The 21,578-nt window shown below is 38.8% G+C and overlaps 1 protein-coding gene across 2 annotated transcripts in view; it reads right to left on the bottom strand.

The window, feature by feature from the left end:
* LOC120312749 (store-operated calcium entry regulator STIMATE-like) overlaps nucleotides 1-21,578 on the bottom strand; it is a 50,295-nt gene that overhangs the window by 8,598 nt on the left and 20,119 nt on the right. For both annotated transcript variants that reach the window (XR_005557954.1, XM_039353881.1), the window contains exons 4-6: nucleotides 20,128-20,249; nucleotides 2,478-2,590; nucleotides 1,002-1,079 (exon numbers count right to left, since the gene is read on the bottom strand). Coding sequence is in view for 1 of the 2 variants with exons in the window: in XM_039353881.1 (XP_039209815.1) it covers nucleotides 1,002-1,079; nucleotides 2,478-2,590; nucleotides 20,128-20,249 (313 nt within the window). In the remaining variant the exon portion in view is untranslated. The remainder of the gene's footprint in view (nucleotides 1-1,001; nucleotides 1,080-2,477; nucleotides 2,591-20,127; nucleotides 20,250-21,578) is intronic.

Genomic DNA, 21,578 nt, shown 5'->3' with positions numbered 1-21,578 from the left:
TTTTAATTTGCAAGTGGTACAAAAGTCTTTCTTTTATGTCCATAAAAGTGTGGCATCTATATATTGGAAAGAACTGAAGAAGTCGAAGACTAACAAAATGCATTAAAAAAAAACTATTTGTAAATTGTGTTATAGAATCTTTAAATATAAAATCCTGCTTTGGCAAAAAGCCAAAGCAACTATTTAAAAAAACCATTGGCACAATAAAAAATCTCTAGAATGCAAAATAAACGTATTGCAGATAACATTTTTAAATTGTAGCTATTGTTTCATGAATGTGCATGTAAACTCCTGAACCAGCATGCAGAACCACAAATCAGGAATCTCTCTTTCGACTTTAACAATCATTCCTGGCCACATGGAGGATATGACCACAATGAAAGAACAAACAAGCAACTGAACATCTTTGCAGGATTCATTTAGTCCCTATTTTTTTAGATCTGCAGAGATAAAAATATCTGAAAGTATCCTAAAGTTCTGTTTCCAGATGTTTAAAATGTAAACAATTCAGCTAATGATAGATGAGATTTTAGCTGCTTCAGCCCTTTTAATTTAATTTCCCTTTTTCTTTTGTCTTTTTGTTTTATTGTTGTGTTTATAAATATTGAAGTTGTGTTTCTCTTTAATGAAACTGATTCATTTGTATATTTATTTTGTGAGCTAATTTAGCATCAACTAATAATTATTTCCGTTCATGAAAGTAAAATGAAGGAGGTAACTACAATTATTTTCTTTTGTATTTTTCTTAAAATCACAAACATAAAGTACAATTAACATTTTTAAAAAGTTGGTTTGTTTATGCAGGAATAATCTAATACCCCTGCATGCATTAAATATGAGGTTCACAAACTGCACATCAGAAATAATTAGCATTGTAAGAACTAAACAAGTCCAGCTTATGTGGCTAGCATATAGGTCTTTTGGATGTTGCCACTATATATATCTGGACTCCAAATATTGCAAAACAGATCAAATATTCAGAAGATATCATTTATACCAACATTTACAAAGAAGGGGACTATCAGCATCACAATAGCCAACTCCAATTGAGGATTTTCTATAGGATTCAACAAAGCTATCTGGAAAGAGGAAAAATATGTTAATATCATAGAATTACATACATATACAACAAAGTTCTGAGCTTATACTGGCTCTATGTGAAGTAGTAGATTAATGAGACAATTGGGAAGAATAAATTGGGCAGAAAATAATGCTTTAGATCAACAAAATTAAAAATGGGTTCTTTAGTACATTACAAATTGGGGTTGCTTCCTTTTAAAACAGGAATGTACATGATTTAAATGCTGGTACAAAAAGGTGAATATTAATATTACCATGCTTTAATCTGGTAAACAGCAGTTAAAATCACATTATTGATTTTTAATTCCTTGAACAATATAGCCTCGCTGTTAAAGTTATCCAGATCATAGCATCAACTTTCCTACCAGTTTCATGCAAGTTTTGCTCAGTAAATATTAATCTGAAAAGGAAAGAGAAATAACTCATCTGTATTCCTTCTGTTTTAATTTATGGCATGGAATGATTTAAGTTCCCAACATTGATGCACAGGGACAATGAACTGTCCTTTAGAGCAGAGATTTCATGTTTTACCCAATTATTTACTTAGACCACGGGTGTCAAACTTGCTGTGTCAAGTGACATATCACGATGTATCGCGACTTTTTTTTGCATTTCCAGAGCTAGGGTGGGCGCGGCCTCCATATGATACTATCAGCCTATAGGCCGGCAGTTTGACACCCCTACATATTTTATCATTTGTCTTATAATTTGTGTTGTTTACTAGAAATGAGAAATATAAATTGCTATTATACAGTGATAATTTGTATATGTGTGTATTTTATTCAGAAAACGTTTCTGGAGAAAAAAGTGAGAAATGAAAGAACATCTAATGTAGAGAATGAAAAAAAAATTAATCCACTAAATATATTGCTATAATTTAGAATTCACATAGAATGAAATCTACCTAAGCATAAGAGCTGTCAACAAATGCAGTTCCAGTCAGGGCAATGTCTAGCCTCTGCCTGGACGTTTCATGTCAAAGGGAAATTACTGCTCCCCTGGGTAACTGACTTCACTCAGCAAGTTTCCCCAACTTTCAGCTGGAATCTGCCTTCTTAAATTTAACATTGTTTTACTGATCTGAACAGAAGCACAGCTATATTTTAATAATGCAGTAAAATCAGGGCATTATCCTGATTGTTAAGGATAATCAAAGGCTTAGTTATGATTTTTTAAACTTTTATTAATGCAATCTTCTTCAGTATGATATTTTTCAACTGTGTTGGACTACGTCTTCCATTCCCTGAACATGGCATTGAGAGCTAGAGGACCAAATTGGAGAACAGAGCACTTGCGTACACACACACACACACACACACACACAAAAATACATTGCTAATTCATTTATTATTGAGTGTAGTTTAAAAAAAAGAAACAAAAAACTTCAAGATTCAAACCTCTTTCCACTGAGGTATTAGGAGCACTATAATTATGATCGTTTTCTCAAACATCATGATAATTATGTACAATGCACACTGGCCTACCCAAGCACGGCATTGCAATGGGTCCCCTGCAAAGGAAAACACAAATGGTTAATACCGTCGGCTAAACAAGCCAACAACTGTGTTGACATACATCACAAAATTCTGCACAACAATCAATGTGTTGGTCATCATAAAGCAGATAAACTTTAGATGTGAGTAATCATCTTTATACTAGAATTTTATTTATTGATTTAATTTGCATAGCCACCCTTCTCACCTAAGTGGCTTTGGACAGCTCATAAGAATCCTATGAGTTATCAGTTATAGTCTGAAATAACCATGCACAGTATTTCAGAATTCTGAGTCCTAGAATTTGAGTTCTAGAATTCAAATTCCTTTGTTAGATCCCCTTCCTTACTAACTACAAGCTTTCCTCATTTCAGATGAGTAAGTATGAATAGGAATTACTTTGTTACTTTTATTGTTAAACAATTGGGACTAAAAAAAAAGGTTTGCAAAGTCACTGCAAATCATTCAAAGACATACTTGAAAAATCCAGGTTTACTTTCCATTTATACATGTCTTAAGGGAGACTACTTAATCTGCTTTGTTTGTGTGCATGGATGTGAACAATGTTGTATACATTTGTTTCATGAGTGCAGAAATTAAATCTGAACAGCACAAAAGTAGAAATACTATTTTTCCATCTAGAATCCCTTGTTTATTTGAATTTACATGGCTATAAATCTCAGCCATTCAAATCTGGGTAGTTAACAGGAATTAAAGGACAATATGAATACAATGTAATAATAACAACAACAATAATAATCTGCAATACCAGGTGATGCACGAATTGAAGAGAAATAGCTAGGAAAAAATATATCTGTCAGTGATATTTAGTGGTAATGAGTGTTAATCTCAAGAATGGAAGGCAACCTATCAATTGTTGCAGAGCAAAAATGAGGATATACTGCTTAAGGGACATCTGGTAGATTAAATGTAGCAACTGAATATGGAACTGAATTGATTCTGATAAGGTCAGAAGGACCTTTCTTATGTCTTTATGTAATGGTCCATAAGATTTCCTTCACTTTTGGAGATGGAAAGACATAAATAGTACATTTATTTCAAATTACTTATTACAATACTTAAACTATGTCACCTCTGACTGGTATCAAGATTGATATGGCATATTTGCCTATCGAAAATGTGTTGTGTTGGCTATTCAAAACTTGTCTTTAATATTTGAATCAGACAAATATTCAATCTTGAATATTCTTGAAGTTCTCAGAAAAAGTTTTGTAATTCCATTTAAAATTAAACTTTTTGTTCTTGTGTATGTCTTCAAATGTATTTGCTACTCTGAATAAAAGATTGCTGAACTGTAACTCAATTTTAAAGATTAACTGAAATCATTGTAGAATTCTTTAGTGATTTTAATCACTGAACAATAAAAAAAGCATATTTTTCTGAAGAATAAAAAAATCTGTAAAAAAATCTGGCTGAGGGCTAGGGTAACATGGAAAAGAATCAAAAGAAGAAACAAGTTACCAGCAACAAGAGAAAAATTTAAAATTTGCAAAGGTAATTTAATATGCTATATGTTAATTACAATGGCATCAGATCTACACATTAGCTACCGTTGACAAAACTTTTTTTCTCCCTAAACACTTCAAATGCAGACATATAGCTCAATTCAAAAACTAAGCAATGAAAAAAATCAAATACTTTTAAACAGCTGTAATGCAAAATGGATCTCAGCCATTTCCTTTTCTGGAGAGGCTTTAAAAGACATAGTCCAGATAGTTTACTAGCTAGTCTTGATGTTTATATTGTTTATATCTGTGCTGTATGATATTTAACCATTTCAACAATTTCTGATAAAAAATTCTAAGTTAAAAAATTAACTTTTATCTGATAGTCTGATTACAATGACAACAACAACTTTATTGGCACTTTGAATGTACAACAATCGGCATACATCAAAATGACATTTCACTGCATACAGCTCTCAAAGGGTCACCACCTCCGATATACACTCCTTGTTCATGGCCAGCTCAAGTTTCAGATCGTCCATCTTAGTCTCTAGGGAGCGAACATGGCAAACATAACAGATGGAAACAGAGCTCTTCAAATTAGCTTGTATTCCTGCACGTCTCCTTTCCTTTTTCTGATCCTGTCTCTTCCACCTTTTGCTTAAAGAGGCCTTGCTTCTTTTCGCCCCTGGAGCACACTGCCGCCACCACCAACTCCTCCAAAAGCTTCTTTCCCTTTTCTCTGGGCCTGCAGATAGCCTCATCCAGTTCCTTTGCTCCATAAACCCTGGGATCTTTCCTCCTCTGCCTCCTTTGGAAACAGCCCTGATTTGCAATAGAATCCGTCGCTGGGCCAGCAGTCAGATCTTGCTGCCGGCAGAACAATTTCAAACAGTGCCAACAACTTTTAACAGTCTCACCAACAGTTCCGAAACAGCTAGAAACTTGCCATGCCAGCAAAGATTGTTGGTCGTATGTTACCTTAGTTCCACCATGTTCCTCAAACACATTAAAACCTTCCCAATCATGTGGCCTATATCTCTTACATCCCTCCCAAAACTTTTCACCTTCGAGAGCCAATGCAGCCGCAGCCAATCCAGGCGTCGCCATCTTGGAACTCTAAGTGATATATAGTGGTACTTAAAAAGTTTTCACATAAGTCCTAAAGCTAGATAAAGAGAACACAGTTAAACAAAAGAGCCAAAAGATTGTACTTGACTGATACTGATCCAAAGCTACATATCTGTGTGTAGGGGGTGGGGTGGGGAAAATATCTGAACCTTTAGGGTTATCAGTTCATTTGAAGGGGGAATCACAGCCAGGTACCTCTAGAATCAATCAATGGATGATAATGAGGGGTGACCATAAGAGGTCCTACCTCCGTGATGGCGAACCTATGGCACGCGTGCCACAGGTGGCATGCAGAGCCCTCTCTGTGGGCACACGCACCATTGCCCCAGTCCTAGGCCTTCAGCTGGGTTTTATAAAATCTTTTCACTTTAGGCCTCCACCGCCTTGTGCAAAAAAAAAAAAAAAAAGTTTCAAGCAATCAATCAATTTCAACTTCTTGCAGGAAAAAAAATCTTGCAAAGTTGGAATCGATTGATTGAACTTTTTAGTCCCACCCGGTCTGCTGTTACCACGGCAGCCTTGCCCACCCAATGGGCCACACCCACCCGGTACCCGATGATACATAAGTGGGTTTTGGGTTGCAGTTTGGGCACTCGGTCTCTAAAAGGTTCGCCATCACTGTCCTACCTTATTTAAAGAGCAGGAGTCTGGGTATTCACTGTCTCATCTTGAAAACACAGGTACGTAGAATTGTGTCATGGTTTCAACAAAGGAGACTTTTGAGGATCTCCCAAATATAATTGTTGATGCTAACCAGGCTGGAAAATGTTACAAAACTATTTCCAAAGAATTTGGACTCCACCAGTCTACTGCCAGGTTGCTCTTGTACAAAGAAAGGAACAATTATTGTCTTTATAGCAGGTGCTGCCCTTTGCTTTTCAATCTCTGAAGGTGTGGGCAGTGACAGAGATTTGGAGGTACCAGTTTTAGTATTATCATTTTTGTAGAAACAACGAATTCTTAAATGAAAGCTGCAATACTTCCAGTAATTTCCTGACAGTAATTTCACTGAACTCAGTGGGACCAATTTCCAAAAAGTATGGACTGGAATAGAAGATAAACCAACTTTTGGAGTATATCCTATCACTGAAAACACAGCAAAACAAACAGGCCTCCAGCTTTAGAAAATTAAACATAATTCATGCGTTATAGAACTCCTACGTGGAAATTGCCTCTATAATAGAGAACAGACAAAAAAAAAAAATCACATCTAGTAATAGTAATAGTAGTAAAGTTGGAAGGGACCTTGGAGGTCATCTAGTCCAACTCCCTGCTCGGGCAGGAAACCCTACACCATTTCGGACAAATGGCTGTCCAGTCTCTTCTTAAAAACTTCCAGTGTTGGAGCATTTACTGCTTCTGGAGGCAAGCTGTTCCACTGATTAATTGTTCTCACTGTCAGGAAGTTTCTCCTTAGTTCTAGGTTGCTTCTCTCCTTGATGAGTTTCCACATCTCTCTGTGATCCTTTTTTATCTTCGGTTTGCCTTAATTTCACATGCTCAAAAGCACATTTGGCAAACTACAACAATTTCAGCTTTCAGTAGAACAGAAGAAACAATTTTCTTTTCTTTGGGAGAAGTCAAGCTTAAAGATGATTCTAAGAAACTAAATCTTGGTAACTGAATCTGTTACTCTTACCATTTTGTTTATTTATGCCTCATGGCACATCACTATCTTATTTGTAAAGCACACTGGAGCTTATTATGGTGCTTAGAAAAATATGAAAAAGCGAAAATCAATTATTTCAATATTTGCACACCAACTTTACTTTTTAAAACTAAGAATGGTTAATACTAAAAGTCCCTTTCTCTTTCTGAAATGTCAGTTCCTTTTGCTATTGGGATTCCCCTACTAGACTAATGTTGTATTAAATAGGTTGGAAAGCCAAAGCAAAAATTAAGCTTATCACATCACATCATGACAGAAACACTCTTATGCCTCCCCATCCTTTCTATTGTAAAAATATGCAAAATTGGATGGAACTTATTAAAGAGAGATATAGCAATCAACATAAAGTATGGCTTTAAATTAGGAATAGACTTGTAAATCATTTTCTAAGATTGAAAACCAAGAAAAATGCAAAATGAGACATCTCAACCAACGCAAAGGAATTGATGTTTAATCTGCTCAGTTTTATGTTTATAAGATATACGTTCTGCACAGCACAACTGAATTGGCTACTAACACCTCCACTGACTAACAGTGGATTAAGAAACCAGATTATAAAACTGCTTTTTACTTTAAAGTCCAGTGAGTTTATTGAGAACAGAAACAACACTCTTCCACTCTTTTAAGCATGCTTGTCAGTTTGGGAGGGAGTTAGACGATTGTACCCAGGCATCTTCCAGATTTGTGAAACCATTACTGATCCTAATCAATGCTGGTGGATCTATTTCAAATTCAAGTTAACTAAAATGAAATGCTATGTTATTGTATAATTAAATTATTAAGAGAGGGCAAAATTTGGGTGGGGTTAGAAAACGTAAAAGCTTTAATTTGTTATTGAGCTGCGTAACCTTTATAGAATTGCATTTACAGTGAACCAAAATAGAACTGGTTATAGGTCACAAGCATGCATTTTCAACTCAGGTAGTGTTGTTCTGTTTTGAAAAACATAATCTTCTACACAATTAAAAGCAGCATTTCTCCAGAAGTCTGAACACCCGAAACAGCCTACTCAACTGTAACTTAATCTGCTATAATATCTTGCATATGTTATGGTGTCAACTCTGTTCTTGGGAGACTGGCCAATGAAACTTATATGCAGACGGGCTTTCAGTCTAAGAAATGAGTTATTGTCCAGAAATAACAACAAACACTGAATCACTAGGGATCAAATACTATGTCCAGATGAGCTCATGGATGATAAACAATCTGAAAATTCAAGGAATGTTAAAGAAGTTTCACTACATTAATGGTGAGACCAGTAAATGCTGGTTTTATTATTCATACACACAAAATAAAATGTTCTATTCACTGACCATTAACTTATTCCAGGCTCTCCTCTTGACCTTCACAATGCTATCCTTTTCCATCACTGTATCAGATAATCATGTAACTGGCATTAGGAAACCATTATTTCAGACCCAGCCCTACTTATATTGGACACGATCAGATTTTTTTCTCTATTTCTGCCTTGCAAAGAAGCATTCAGTGAGATACCAATCTCTCCCTGTGCTATCTCAATCCAAACTTCCACTGTTATAACCTTACAAAGGTTACCAGAAAATAAAAAATAAGGAGAGAGACAGCACATTGCTATCATCCTATGTGTTACCAATTCAGTCTCCTCCACAATCGCCACACCCTGAAGGCAGCTAGAATAGCACTGGGTGTCAGGAGGGAGGCTCGCAGATAACACCACACCCAAGGAAATATAATACAGCACAATAGTAGAAAGCAGATGCAACTGGCTACTTGGCTACTACATTTTTTTAAATTATCAAATTGAAGATAGCCACATAAAATCTATTCTGTGTTTGTAAAACAAATTTTATCAAATTATAATGCTACCACATTCCAGGGTTTGATATGTGTAAACAAAATAAGTGTGTTACTTGATCTATGTAACATTTTATATATTGCTTTTCTAATATACAAGCATCACACAAGACAGTAACATTAAATGTTGGATAGGAAAGCTGAAAAAGAAAGCAAGAAAATGAAGTGTTTTGACTATAAATAGCATTTCAACTACATTTTGACCTTTTGACTTCACTACTGCTAAGTGTGCTCTATTACTTTTAGAAAAATAAATTTGTTAGCTTCTAAAATGCTGCACGACACTTTTTTCATCATTATTTTTTGGCTATAAAGACTAACAAGGTTCTTCTCTTGGCAAGTATAAAATGAAATTGCCTGAATATCGTTATTGTTTAAAGGTTGTCATTTTGAGAGAAAAAGTTATTTTGACAGACTGCATAAACTATTTTTAGATTGCGTTTAAAAAAAATCTTTGGGATTGGTTAATTTAAAAAAACCCCATGAAGTTACCTTTTATTTTAAAATAAATGGGATTCAGTTACTGGTAGAATTCCTTATCCTGCACAGGAAACTATACTGTTTTCTGGAATAATGACTGCTTTGTTGAATTTAATTAGATTACCTATAGCGGTATTTTCAGAATAGGACTGTTCTGAACACACAGAGGTAGATACAACATTCAGGTCATTTAAAGCCAAATCTTCATAGAATTCTTAATGTTCTTCCCTATTCTTCACTGTTTTATACCTGTATGGAAAACCTAAACAATGAATATATTCAATAGCTAGATTTCTATATTATAGCTGGAATATGTTCAAGAAGACAGAAAATTGCAATTAACATTACATGAACTTAAGAATCATTCTGGATCTTTCCAGATCCTGTTTTCACATTCATCAGCCAGATGCCATGGTAAGACTAGTAACATACCAAGATTCCTTTTCTTATGTTCCTCAGCAAATGAAAGATATATTCTTTATGACACTGGAGGTAATATATAGTTATCATGACTAATTGTTGGAATATTCTCCTGAACAGAAGTCTTCTGAATATGCCATAATGATTTGAAAATGTCTTTTAGGAATAGAATCGAGAAATGAAAATGGCTGCTCTGGATAATTTTACTGTTGCTTTCTGGCAAACCATTTTAAAAAGTGAGGATGCTTTCCAAAGAAGGCTGTTACATTTCATGGATGTTTTTTTTTTAAAAATGATGTCATACATTCCATTAAGCATACTTAAAATTAATCGTCACATCTCAGCCAACCCTGCACCACTGAATGCCAGCTATAATTTTAAATTAGAATTTTCAACTGTCTCCCAAACCTCTGGGATACTTAGAAGTTCTGACAAAATGTGTGTGTGTGTGTGTGTGTACCGATTGTGATACTCAAGAGACTATATTGATGCTAAATTTGATTACAGCCGCAAGGCTGTTAGTAGGGCAATACTGGAAGAAGGAATCTTTGCCTACTTTGCAAGAGTGGTTTTTTTAAAGTTTCTTATCTGGCGGAAATGGCAAAGATTTCGGCTTTCTTAAAGGATCAATCACAAGAGAATTTTTTTGCCATATGGGAAAAATGGATAAATTTCATACAATACAAATTGGCTATAAAGAAATACCATCTAGCTTTTTCATAATTTGTATTTAAATTTGTATTTTATAGATTGTACTCTTTCTTTCTTTTCTTTTCTTTTATATCTTTTTTTCTTTCTTTTTTTTCTTTTTTTTAAGTATTTTTTTTTCTTAATGCTTATGTTTTTATTGTTATATATATTTTATTGTTAATTATCTTATAAGTTGATTATTTTTTTTAGAACTTTTAAAATTTTAATTAAGCCTATATTCAGCTCTGGGAAGCTCGGGGGGGGGAGGGAGGGGGGTGATTTGGGAGGGTTTGGGTGAGGGTTGTCTTGTTTTTTGTAAAACTTTTAAAAAATTTTCAATAAAAAAATGTGTGTGTGTGTGTGTGTGTGTGTGTGTGTGTTGTGTATGCATTATGTTATTCCCTTTTGCAATGTTATGCAAAGCACAGAAAAAAAAAGGTAAGCCATAAGGATCTGAGATAAGAAAAAGAAACAGAACTAGGTCAAGTGTACATCCACCCAGTTCAAAATACCTCATTATCTTCTTATCCTTGCAAACCATCCATGCTGCCACCACATTCATACATCCCTTCATACGTTGCTTGCCCTTTATTCTTTAAATTTCTCACCTCTCTTTCTTTGTGGATTTCATTCATTTCCATCCAGCTAGTTTCCCCTATGTTCTCAATGCAGCCATTCCTACTTCATATATTTGTTTTTGAAACTAATTTAGAGCTTATCTTGAAGATAGGGAAGAAAGGAGTGGGCTGTTAAAGGAGGACCTGCAGAAAAGACTGCAAGTTCTGAGAAATAGGGAAGTCTGAGGAAGACATAAGCCCATCTTGATTTTCTTTAGTATAAGATGAGACCGGGGAAAACTTAGGTTTCGAAATCCTGTTATTCCATCTGGCTACAATACAGAGCCTATTTTTTGACTTGTCTACCCTGAAGGGCTAACAGTTTTGCAATCTGATCCTCTTTTTCTTTTCTAACCAAACTGTTACAACCAATTTCTTCCATCCTGATACTGAATGCATCCCTTCAGTATCCATTTATTATTGACTGTCTTCCTCCTCCTCAGCCCTTTTAAAATAATCTATTCCAATTTCATCCACCTCACTGATTTTTTTTTTCTAATTTTCATCTTAAATGACATAATCAGTTCTCACTTCCATGTAATAAAACTTTACTTCTTTCGATTTATTCTTTGCAACAACCATGTGCTATTCATTACTTTTTTAAATCAAAGTTTGCACATCTTAAAATTTATCCATTTTTCCATTTTAATTAATATGCTGCCCAGGTACACAGAGTCATATGTTGCACAAAGTCATATACTTATTCTAGGTTTTTTTCACTTATGTATAAATGACTATCATTCATTCCATTTTCCCTGTCAAACACAACCATCTACAAATTTATGCATTTAATACATAAATGTTCAGATTCATGCATTTTAATCATACAATCTGTCAACATTTACTACAAGCTATTTGGATTTTCAGCCAACAACACATCATTAGTACACAATAGTATGCACGCACTTACATCACCTATCAACAAACTTCTAACACCAGCATAAGCATTCCTTATACATCTATTCTGAGCCATGGTGGTGCAGTGATTAGAATTCAATATTGCAGGCTAATTCTGCTGACTACCAGCAGTTTGACTTCCAGCCTTCTGAGGTTGGTAAAATGAGGACCTAGATTGTTAGAGGCAATGTGCTGATTCTGTAAACTGCTAGAAAGGGCTGTAAGCACTGTAAAGCGGTATATAAGCCTAAGTGCTAGTGCTATTCATAAATGTATCAAACCAAGGGAACTTCATATATCCTTGTCTTACTGCCTTCTCACTATTTGTCCCTTGCTTAGTATTTCATTTATTGTCATACATATTTTAAAACTACTTACTTTCTCTAGATCAGTGGTTCTCAACCTTTTTAATGTCGCGACCCCCAACCGGTCGTAAGTCGAGGATTACTCAACCGGTCTAAGTCGAGGACAACTCAACTGGTCGTAAGTCGAGGACTACTCAACTGGTGCAGCACCGTTTGCAGAATGGGGCTTTTGGTGGGCTCAGCAGGGCAGAGACAGCCTGGACAATTCCTATTGGCTTTTGAAAGCCAATAGAATTAGACTCTATTCAAGAGAGTCTATTCTATTGGCTTTCAAAAGCCAATAGAATAAAAGGGAGTAGCACAGCTAAGGAAAAGGGGAAAAAATGGCGGACTGCGTTGTTTGGCAACCCCCGTGAAATGGTCGTTCGACCCCAAATGGGGTCCCGACCCACAGGTTGAGAACCACTGCTCTAGATCAACAAGTATACAACCAATTTTCATTCTCCTGTTCATACATTTCCCAATAATTAAACAAAATGTTAGTCTCTGTACCCTTTGTCTAGAATAGACACACTGCATTTTCCTTATTTTGCTGTCACCTTTTGTATGTTTTTGATCAGATAGCTTCCCACTGACACAAATGAATTCCCCATAGTTTTTGTAATTATTATTGTTAGATGTGTTCTGGTATAGATGCAAGCTTCATATACATATTAAACAAGCTACAGAGCCATTCCATATACAAACCACATCCAACTTTTAACATTTCTCCAGTAGTGCCATCTACATCTGCACTCTGAAAAGTCTTTTTAACATTGTTATTAATTTATTTCCTCTGCTTGGATTCTATAATTTATACTATTTGTTTCAATTCCACTCTTGATATATTACTACTAGCCCCTACAAATCTACAAAATACTTCTTTCAGCAATCACTCATTTCAGTTTTATCCTGAATTATTTAATCACTTTTATTTTTGATTCCATTCATTCTACTAGACTTCCATGTTTAACCTTCTTTGACCATTTCCAAAATAATTTCCATCAAAGTCACTGCAATTTCGTTGCCTCTTTTAACTCATTCTGTTTAGCTGCATTCTTTCTAAATACCCTATTCAGTTTCTATATATTACTCAATATTTTTACTCTGCAGCATCATTTTCTTGAATGCTATTTTCCTACCCACAGCTTCTTCCATTTCATCTTTCCAAAAGCATTCTTTTTCATACTTCCTATCAGCATAACTCTAGACACTTCAGTGCCACTCTATAACATAATACTTTCTGCTGTATTCAAAGCAACTTCCATATTTCCTTCCTTATACCTAAAATGGGCACTATCAAATAAATATCTATCCCACATACAGAATCTCATATCTTTATATTTTCCACTAATTCTCTCATTGGAAACTATTAAATTAGTCATACTTTTATATGTATTCTTTTGCTATAGATATGAATAGACCTAGGCATGAGATAACTGTCTCATTCAGCATTTGTTTGAAGTTATGAGAGTGCTGAAAAAATACAACCAATGCCCACATTCATGACATTCGCAGTGTTTTTCAGTCACATGTTCACCATTCTAGTCAGTACACAATGTCCTGTGTCTGAACTATTATTTTTTTTTCCTCTCCTTGCAGAGCAGAGAGATAAAGGGATTACAAGGGAGTAAGCAGGCAAACAACAAATAATATAAAGTTTCAAGTCAAAAAGTATAATCATGGTTATATGTTTTTTTTTTACTTAGTGATCACTTCACTTAGTGATGGCGTTTCCAGTCCCAACTACGTTGCTAAACAAAGATTATCTGCACTTAAACCATGCATGCTAAAAAGTTTTTCCTAAGGATATACTTACCAAATAGTTACCATCCTCATTCATTCTGATTTAGTTTTATAACAAACAAGTGCTTGCCTTATGTTTACCAGTAAGTGGGGCACAAATATGCATAATCTCAAGATTAGAAATTTGGCTGGGAAACACACATATTACGTTAGAAGGGGCGTTGTCTTACCTGAATGCCTTTTCTCAGCACGGAGATGGAGAATCCACCAATGGGTTTAGACAGTATTCCTGCCCAATCGGATCAAGTCAGCCAAAGTTGCCACGCCCATCCTGGACCATAGAGATCCCAGTCTTGACGCAAGCATAGCCATTGACTGACAGCAAGACGTTGTGGCTCACAAAATTAAAACTAACCCTAGACCTAGATGACCTACAAGGGTGGGAGTGGATTCTCCATTTCCGTGCTGAGAAAAGGCATTCAGGTAAGACAACGCCCCTTCTCCAGCACTGGAGATGGAGAATCCACCAATGGGACATACCAAAGCCTACTGTCCCAGAGGATGGGAAATAGACCGGTCCGGTGTAGCACTTTGATATATAACCTGTTGGAGAACCCTCCTACCGAAGGAAACCTCCGCCGAGGCAAACCTACCGATCTTGTAGTGCCGTATAAAAGGGGATGTTGAAACCCCTGTGTCTGCCCTGCAGACGTCCTCAATGGATGTCTGGGTAGCTCATGCCGCAGAAGCCGCTGCACTCCATGTAGAGTGGGCTGTAACCCAGCGTGGAACCGGCAATGACTAGGCTTGATACTCCTCAGTAATATACGCCCTGATCCACCTATCAATTGTGGAACTAGAAACCTTCCGACTCCTGGGGAAGAATGGAAGGCCATAAAGAGAGCTTCTGATTCGCGTAACGTCGATGTCCGCGAAGTATAGTACCAAAGTATCCTGTGGACATCCCAACGACGCCAATACCGTCCCAGAGCAAGCGATGGGTGAGGATAAATTCCGGCTGCACTATTACCTGGAATCTATGGAATAGAGAATTGACCTTTGGGATGAAATTGGGGTCAAGACGAAGGACCACTCGATCCTGGTGGAAAATGCACAAGTCATCCTGGTTGGAGAGCGCTGCCAATTCGGAAGTGCGTTGTGCCGACGTGATTGCTACCAGGAATGCCACCTTGTGGGACAGGTAGCGAACATCGCACATCCCTAGGAGCTCCAAGGGGAACTTGGTAAGAGCCCGAGAACCTGAGTTACTCCCTTAAAGGGAACCTGTGCACAGTGGGGGGTCTGGTGTTAGCGTCCCCCGTAAGGAATGAGCGGAGTAAGGGATGATGTCCCAATGACCCTGCGGAGTCATAAATAAGAACTGTGAAAAAAGCCACTATCTGCCTGTGCAATGGGGTCTGGATGGAGAATAGACTCTTGACTGAGGGAGACCCGTTCCAGAGAGATCCACCTAGGGTCTGCAAGGGAGAGGCTCCTCAGATCGGCGGACCAAAGCCTCCCTGACCAATAATGGGACACCAGTGGTATCTCCACTCGCTCCCGAAGGAGCTTGTGTATTACCGCCGGGAGGACCGAAAGAGGAGGGAAGGCATAAAGGAGTTCCTGCGGCCATGGGCTCCGAAGAGCAACTCTCAGTTCCGCCCCTGGAGATGGGAACGCGAAGAGGTCCAAAGGTGGCAGGCCAAACGGTGACAAATTTCTCTGAAGACCCTCGGTTGGAGGCGCCATTCTGAGTGATCTACCGTAGTCCTGCTCTAAAGGTCGACCTGAGTGTTTGCCTCCCCTGAAGGATACTTGGCCTTGATTGAGGACAGATTGTGTTCTGCTCAAGATTCCAGTAAGAGCAACTCAGTCAATAAAGTCCGAGATCGGGAGCCCCTTTGTGGTTTACCTGGGCCTTGGTAGCCATGTTGTCTGTGAGGACCAGTACGTGACACCTTGTAAGAGAGTGAGAGTGGCTGTGAGAGTGGCGAGGACCATGTCTGGCCCGTAGCTCTACCAATTTATGTGGTGCTGAAGGACTGAGTGGAACCAATGGCCCTGAGCCCACTGCGAGCAAAGGTGTGCTTCCCCAGCCAACAGGCTGGCGTCTGTCATTGGTACTATCCAATCTGGCTCCTTGAAGCGTGAACCTCAGAGCATGGCGGAAAATGGCCACCACATAAGGGAGCGCAATACCTGTTGTGGGAGTCTTACCCTTCATTGGGAGGCACTGAGATTTTGCCTCTGGAAAGGGAGCATGAATCACTGCAGTTACGTGGAGTGGAGCCTCGACCACGGGATGATTTCTATGGCCGAGATCATTTTCCCTAATAATTGGGAAGAAAAACTGACCAACGTTACAGTCCGACTCCTGTGTAATTGAAGGACTGACTCTCCTCTGCTGTCCCAGCGTTCTTGGGATACATACACCCTGAACTCCACCGTGACTATGATGGCCCGGAGGTGCAATAGTCTGGTTGTGGGAACCATATGACTCCTGGGCAAGATTTCTGAGAAACTGTGGTCCTGGAGCAGCTTTACCACCAGTTCGAAGCCCCTCATGGTGGTCTGGGTGGACGACTGGATTAATATGTCATCTAGGTAATATTGGAATCTAACTGGTACTGTCTTTAAGTGAGCTGTCAGAACTGCCAGGATCTTAGTAAATACCCTGGGAGCCGATAATAGTCCAAATGGAAGTGCCCTGTACTGAAAGTGGCGCCCCTTTTACGCGAACCGTAAAAAACTTGAGGTGAGCCAGAGAGATGGGGATATGAAGGAACACTTCCGTGAGGTCGAGAGATGTCAGGAAATCCCCTTTTCTTACATTTCCCTAGATGGAACGGGGCGTTTGCATCTGAATTTGAAATATGCCAGATGAAAAATCAAGCACTTGAGATCTAAAGTGGCTCTCAATCCCCTTGATGCCTTTAGGACGATAAAGAGAATGGAATAAAAAGCCTCCAACCTCTCTGTTCCACCGGTACTGGTTCTATGGGCTGTATGTATAATAGATGATGAACGGCTCCATTCATTAGATTTTTTATTTGTTTGGTTTCGTGGGTAGGGGCAAATCAGAAATTGATTTGGAGAGTTGGAAATGAACTCTAGGACCAGGCCGTGATGTACAGTGTTTAGTACCCACGCGTCTGTGGTGATGGCCTCCCCTGGTGGGCAAAGAGAGTCAGCAGCCTATGGGAGGGACCACAGTGGAGTCGTCTGAAACTGCAGAACTGTCGGCCGTTCCCACGAAAGGCTGCTTGCCCTGAAATTGTTGTCGAGGCCTGACTGCTTATCAGTCAGGCTGTCCATTCTGCCTGTCCTGCCTGACCAGAAAGGACCGGATGGTTGAGAGTAGTTATACCTAGCCCCCACACGAGTGATTGTCTACGTGGGTAATAATTGAACCGTTTGTCTGGTTTTTTAAAGGGATGATTAAAGGCCCTGCGCTTAACCTTGTTCTCGATGAGATAAGGATTCAACGCATCTCTAACCAATTGTTCCTCCCTGATATGGATCCGCCGATAGATGCCATCTAGACTTGGAATCGGCGCGCCAGTGCTACAACCACAGCCTATGGTGACCCATGATGTTGGACGCCATGGTCCTGGAGGAAAACTCAGGTGGCTTAGAGAGGGGCATCTGATGCATACTCGGTGGCTGCCACCATCATGCTAAGATCCTGCTGTATGCGGATATCCTCCCCTGGAATATGGCCTGAAACTGCCTGAGTCAGAGAAGTGTGGATCTGTTGAAGAAGGAAGCGGAGGTGGCTGTCCTAATAACCTATGCAGCCGCTTGATGCGTCCTGCGATGGGCGAATTCTCACAGACGGTCCTCGGCTTTAAGAGCCTCAGAGACATCTCTGGAAATGGCAGTGGGAGTACAAGGGACCAAATGGTTCGTCCACTGCAGGCCCTTCCAGGGCCTCCAGCTTTTCCCCCCTATTACCTGGAAGGGGAAGGGAAGATGGTGATGTCCCCTGTTTTTGGACCGCATTCAGGAACAAAGGGGAACAATGGATGCGGTGTTGAGTTGCCACCGGTTCGGTGAAATTTGGGTCCACCTCTGAGTCTGGGAAGAACGGTGGTTGTTGTTGAGGAAGGATCATGCCCAAGATGCGCTGAGGATGTGGCATGCATAGCAAGGGAACAAAGAATGAAGTGTTAAAGAAACCGTTGAATGAAAGAGCTTCAGAAGGAGGTTCCTTCCCCTTATACATTGGAATCCCCTGCTCAGTGTCATGTTCGAGACAGTGAGTGGTATCCACTGGCCTGGGGCCTTGTGCCCTGGTCTCAAGGGCATGGTCTACTGCTTACGCAATCAGCAAGGCTAGATGGTTCTCCGTAGATAAGGGGAACAGGCTCACTAGATCGAGGCCCTGCCGCAGTAGGGGTGAAGGTAGTCTTGGGAGTCCCGTGATGAGCCCGTGCAGTAAAGGGTTGAGGAGGGGGGAAATTTTGCCCGCTTCACGCTGTTCAGGGGAATGAAAGATTCCCCGTTGACCATATACCAGGGGGAATGCTGGGGACCCCAGGGATAGGTCAAAGTTCAATCCCTCAGTCTGTCTCTAACCTGGTTAATTTCTGTGCCCTTGACAAATTATTTTTCTAGACCTTGGTGTCTCCGGCTGCCTGCTTTTCACTCTCCTGGAGGTCTTGGCGCTAGATTGATTTAGGTTTTTTTGGCCACAGCCTTGTCAGCGCCCTCCAGATTAGATGAATTTGGGTATATTGGAGCCAATGAAGACAGCAAAGACGCCCCTTGTGGAGGGTATGGAATCCTCCATCCTCTGATAACACAGGAGCACGATAGGGGACCCCTGGTATCAGAGTGTGTGTACACTGGATAAGGACAGGCGCACTATAGGGGACGCCTGGAATCCAGGTAGAAAACTGTTGCGTGGGTAAGAACAGGCGCACGAGAAGGTACGCTTGGAACCCAGCTAGGCTGTCGTGTGGATAAGAACAGACGCACTACAGGGCACGCCTGGAGTCCCGATGGAACTGTTATGGATAAGAACAGACGCACTACAGAGTACGCCTGGAATCCAGATGGGACTGTTATGGATAAGAACAGATGCACTACCAGGTACTTCTGGAATCCAGAAAAAAATCCTGTTGATAATTTGGTAAATCAGAACCACCTGATTAAAAAATGAGTCAGGTGAGGCCGGGAGACACCAAGTTCGCAAGGACAAATAATAATAAGATATAACAGAGAGTGTCTAAATGGAGCACAGGTGGAGTGAAGATAAGATCACTAATTGTGCTCTAAAAAGGGGTCAGATACACCTGGGGTGTTTAGGCCTCAGAATAATAGTGGGCCTATCTGTAAACAAAATGGCGTCCACCCCCAAAATGGCCGCCTGATGAACGACGGGGAGCTGAAGATTTGCTCCCCCCAACTACCTGTCCTAATGCAGTTTCCCTTATAGGAGAAAACCCCCCTTTGCTCTGAGAAATCAATGAGGAGGAAGGATCCCCTTCCTCCAGTATTACCGCTGTGCAATGGAGTGGAATCGGCCGGAGTTTGCAAACACTCAGCCCAAGATGGCGGCCGTGCGTGAAGAAGGCGATAGGGCCTGCCGCTGCCCTAGAGACTCTGGGAGAGGCTCTGATGCAAACCAAGCGCTCCCCTGCGCCAAGGAAGGTATGGAGACTGTACCTGCCTAAGAGCCACACTTGCACGTCTGTCCTGGGCGAGATCAAGTCAAGACTGGGATCTCTTTGGTCCAGGATGGGCATGGCAACTTTGGCTGACTTGATCTGATTGGGCAGGAATACAGTCTAAACCCATTGGTGGATTCTCCATCTCCAGTGCTGGAGAACTTGGTGACTTGCAAGAGTATTTTGGAAATGGTTAATAAAGAATTCAATTTAGATTTCTGGTTAAATATTAAAATATGGATGTTCATAACACCTTGAAATTTGTTCTCTCTTATACCACATATAGTGATGGTATTATTATTCTTGCTATCAGTAGTCATCAGAGAATGGAGAAGAAAAAGAAGGAAGTATCTAATAAAGTCCTCAAGTTTAAAAAGTAGAAATTAAAACAAAAATAAATTGCACTGGCTCATCAGACTTAGACAAAGCAGAAAAAACTGTTAAATAAAATGTTTGGAATTTCATATATTTTAAGATTTGGCCATTTATAGTGCTCAAACACCTTTCGCTCAAAATACCAACAACAGAACTATTTGAAACCTAAATGTCACCTAAATAATTATTTCAAAGAATAATATATGCTTTTTACCATATTCACCAAAACGAAGAGATTCCCACTGCTGCCGTTCAACAACACTGCTTACTGCTCGGACACCAGCGTAAATTACCAGCATTCCTAAGGTGGCATCTAGCAGAAAATTGATAAGGTATCTGAAAGGGTGAGAAAAGCATACACAAATTTAAAGACTGATTTTTCTTAAAATTGTGTAGCTTTGATTGAAATTTTTATCGATCAACATTTTCAGCTTCTGAAAATATACTCCCATTTCCCAGTCTCAGCAATAAAAAAAAATCTCAATAATAATAATAATAATAATAATAATAATAATAATAATAATGGCATTTCTATGTATATAGGTAAAGAACCTCAATTTTAGTATACTGTAGAACTAGGATGTAACCTACAGCATATTATTCTTTCAGGTCATTCGAACAGCTCTGTTAGTGGGATCAGCTACTAAGGATTTTTAATATATACTCCATAAAGTTATAAAACTGAGACAGCAAAATAAAAGAGATGGAAACGGCCTCATTGTAAAAGTAAGTTAATCTGAGCATTTTTCTTTTAATATAAAAACTGTAGTTCCTAATATACAAACAAATATTATTCTCTGTCTCATTTAAAGCAAAGGCAATAATATTTTTAAATACAGTTTTTAGCATAGCATGGACACACAGAGAGAAAAATGTGACATAATCATTAGCATGTTGCAATAGGGTCAGTACAACCTAGATTCAGAACCCTGCTCAGCCATAAAGCTGATTAGATAACCTACCACGTGGAGCAATTGCATGAATAAAAATTGGCGAGGAAACTGTGCACCACCCTTTGCTCTTTGGAGAAACAGCAGTTTAAAAATACCACAACCAAAATTCCTGTTCAATTAATTTGCAAATGCTCAAATACATAAAATATAGCACAAAAGAAAAATGCAATATTTTACTTAAAAAAAAACACTCACCACCTTGTTACTAGGGTATGAAAGCCTATAAACAAAACTGAGTACATAGCTAGAGTAATTTGAGCAATTATTACATGTAAAGGCCAGCAGAGGTCACTGTTGCTTCAGCTAATATAAAAGTGGACAATTTCTGCAGTTGACTGCATGTTAGTCAGTTTTTGTGGTACTGTGCATGTCACTTGACAATGGAATGTAGTATATTGTTTTAATTTTAATGTATTCATCAATTACAGCATCAAAGGAATAGCTTGATGCTTTTCTGTAGATATTCTGTACCTACTTATCAACTTGATTTGAAGGCTAGACTAAATATAAATGATAAAAGCTCTAGAGTCTGGGTGATTTTATCCTAGCAAAAAATATGGAAACAGGTTGCCACTAACTTCACTTTATTTTTTGGGATTTTCCAATCTAGCCTACAAATCTTGGGATGTTTTATGCACCCCATCAAAGAACCAATCAGGTCTAACCTTGTTCAACTTTAGTTTTAATAAAATTAGCTACAGTTAGCTAAAAA

This window comes from Crotalus tigris, unplaced genomic scaffold (genome assembly GCF_016545835.1).
Source record: "Crotalus tigris isolate CLP2741 ecotype Arizona unplaced genomic scaffold, ASM1654583v1 scf7180000018537.1059022, whole genome shotgun sequence".
Lineage (NCBI taxonomy): Eukaryota > Metazoa > Chordata > Lepidosauria > Squamata > Viperidae > Crotalus > Crotalus tigris.
The sequence above is the reverse complement of the archived record's forward strand: the minus strand, read 5'-3'. Positions and strand labels throughout refer to the sequence as shown.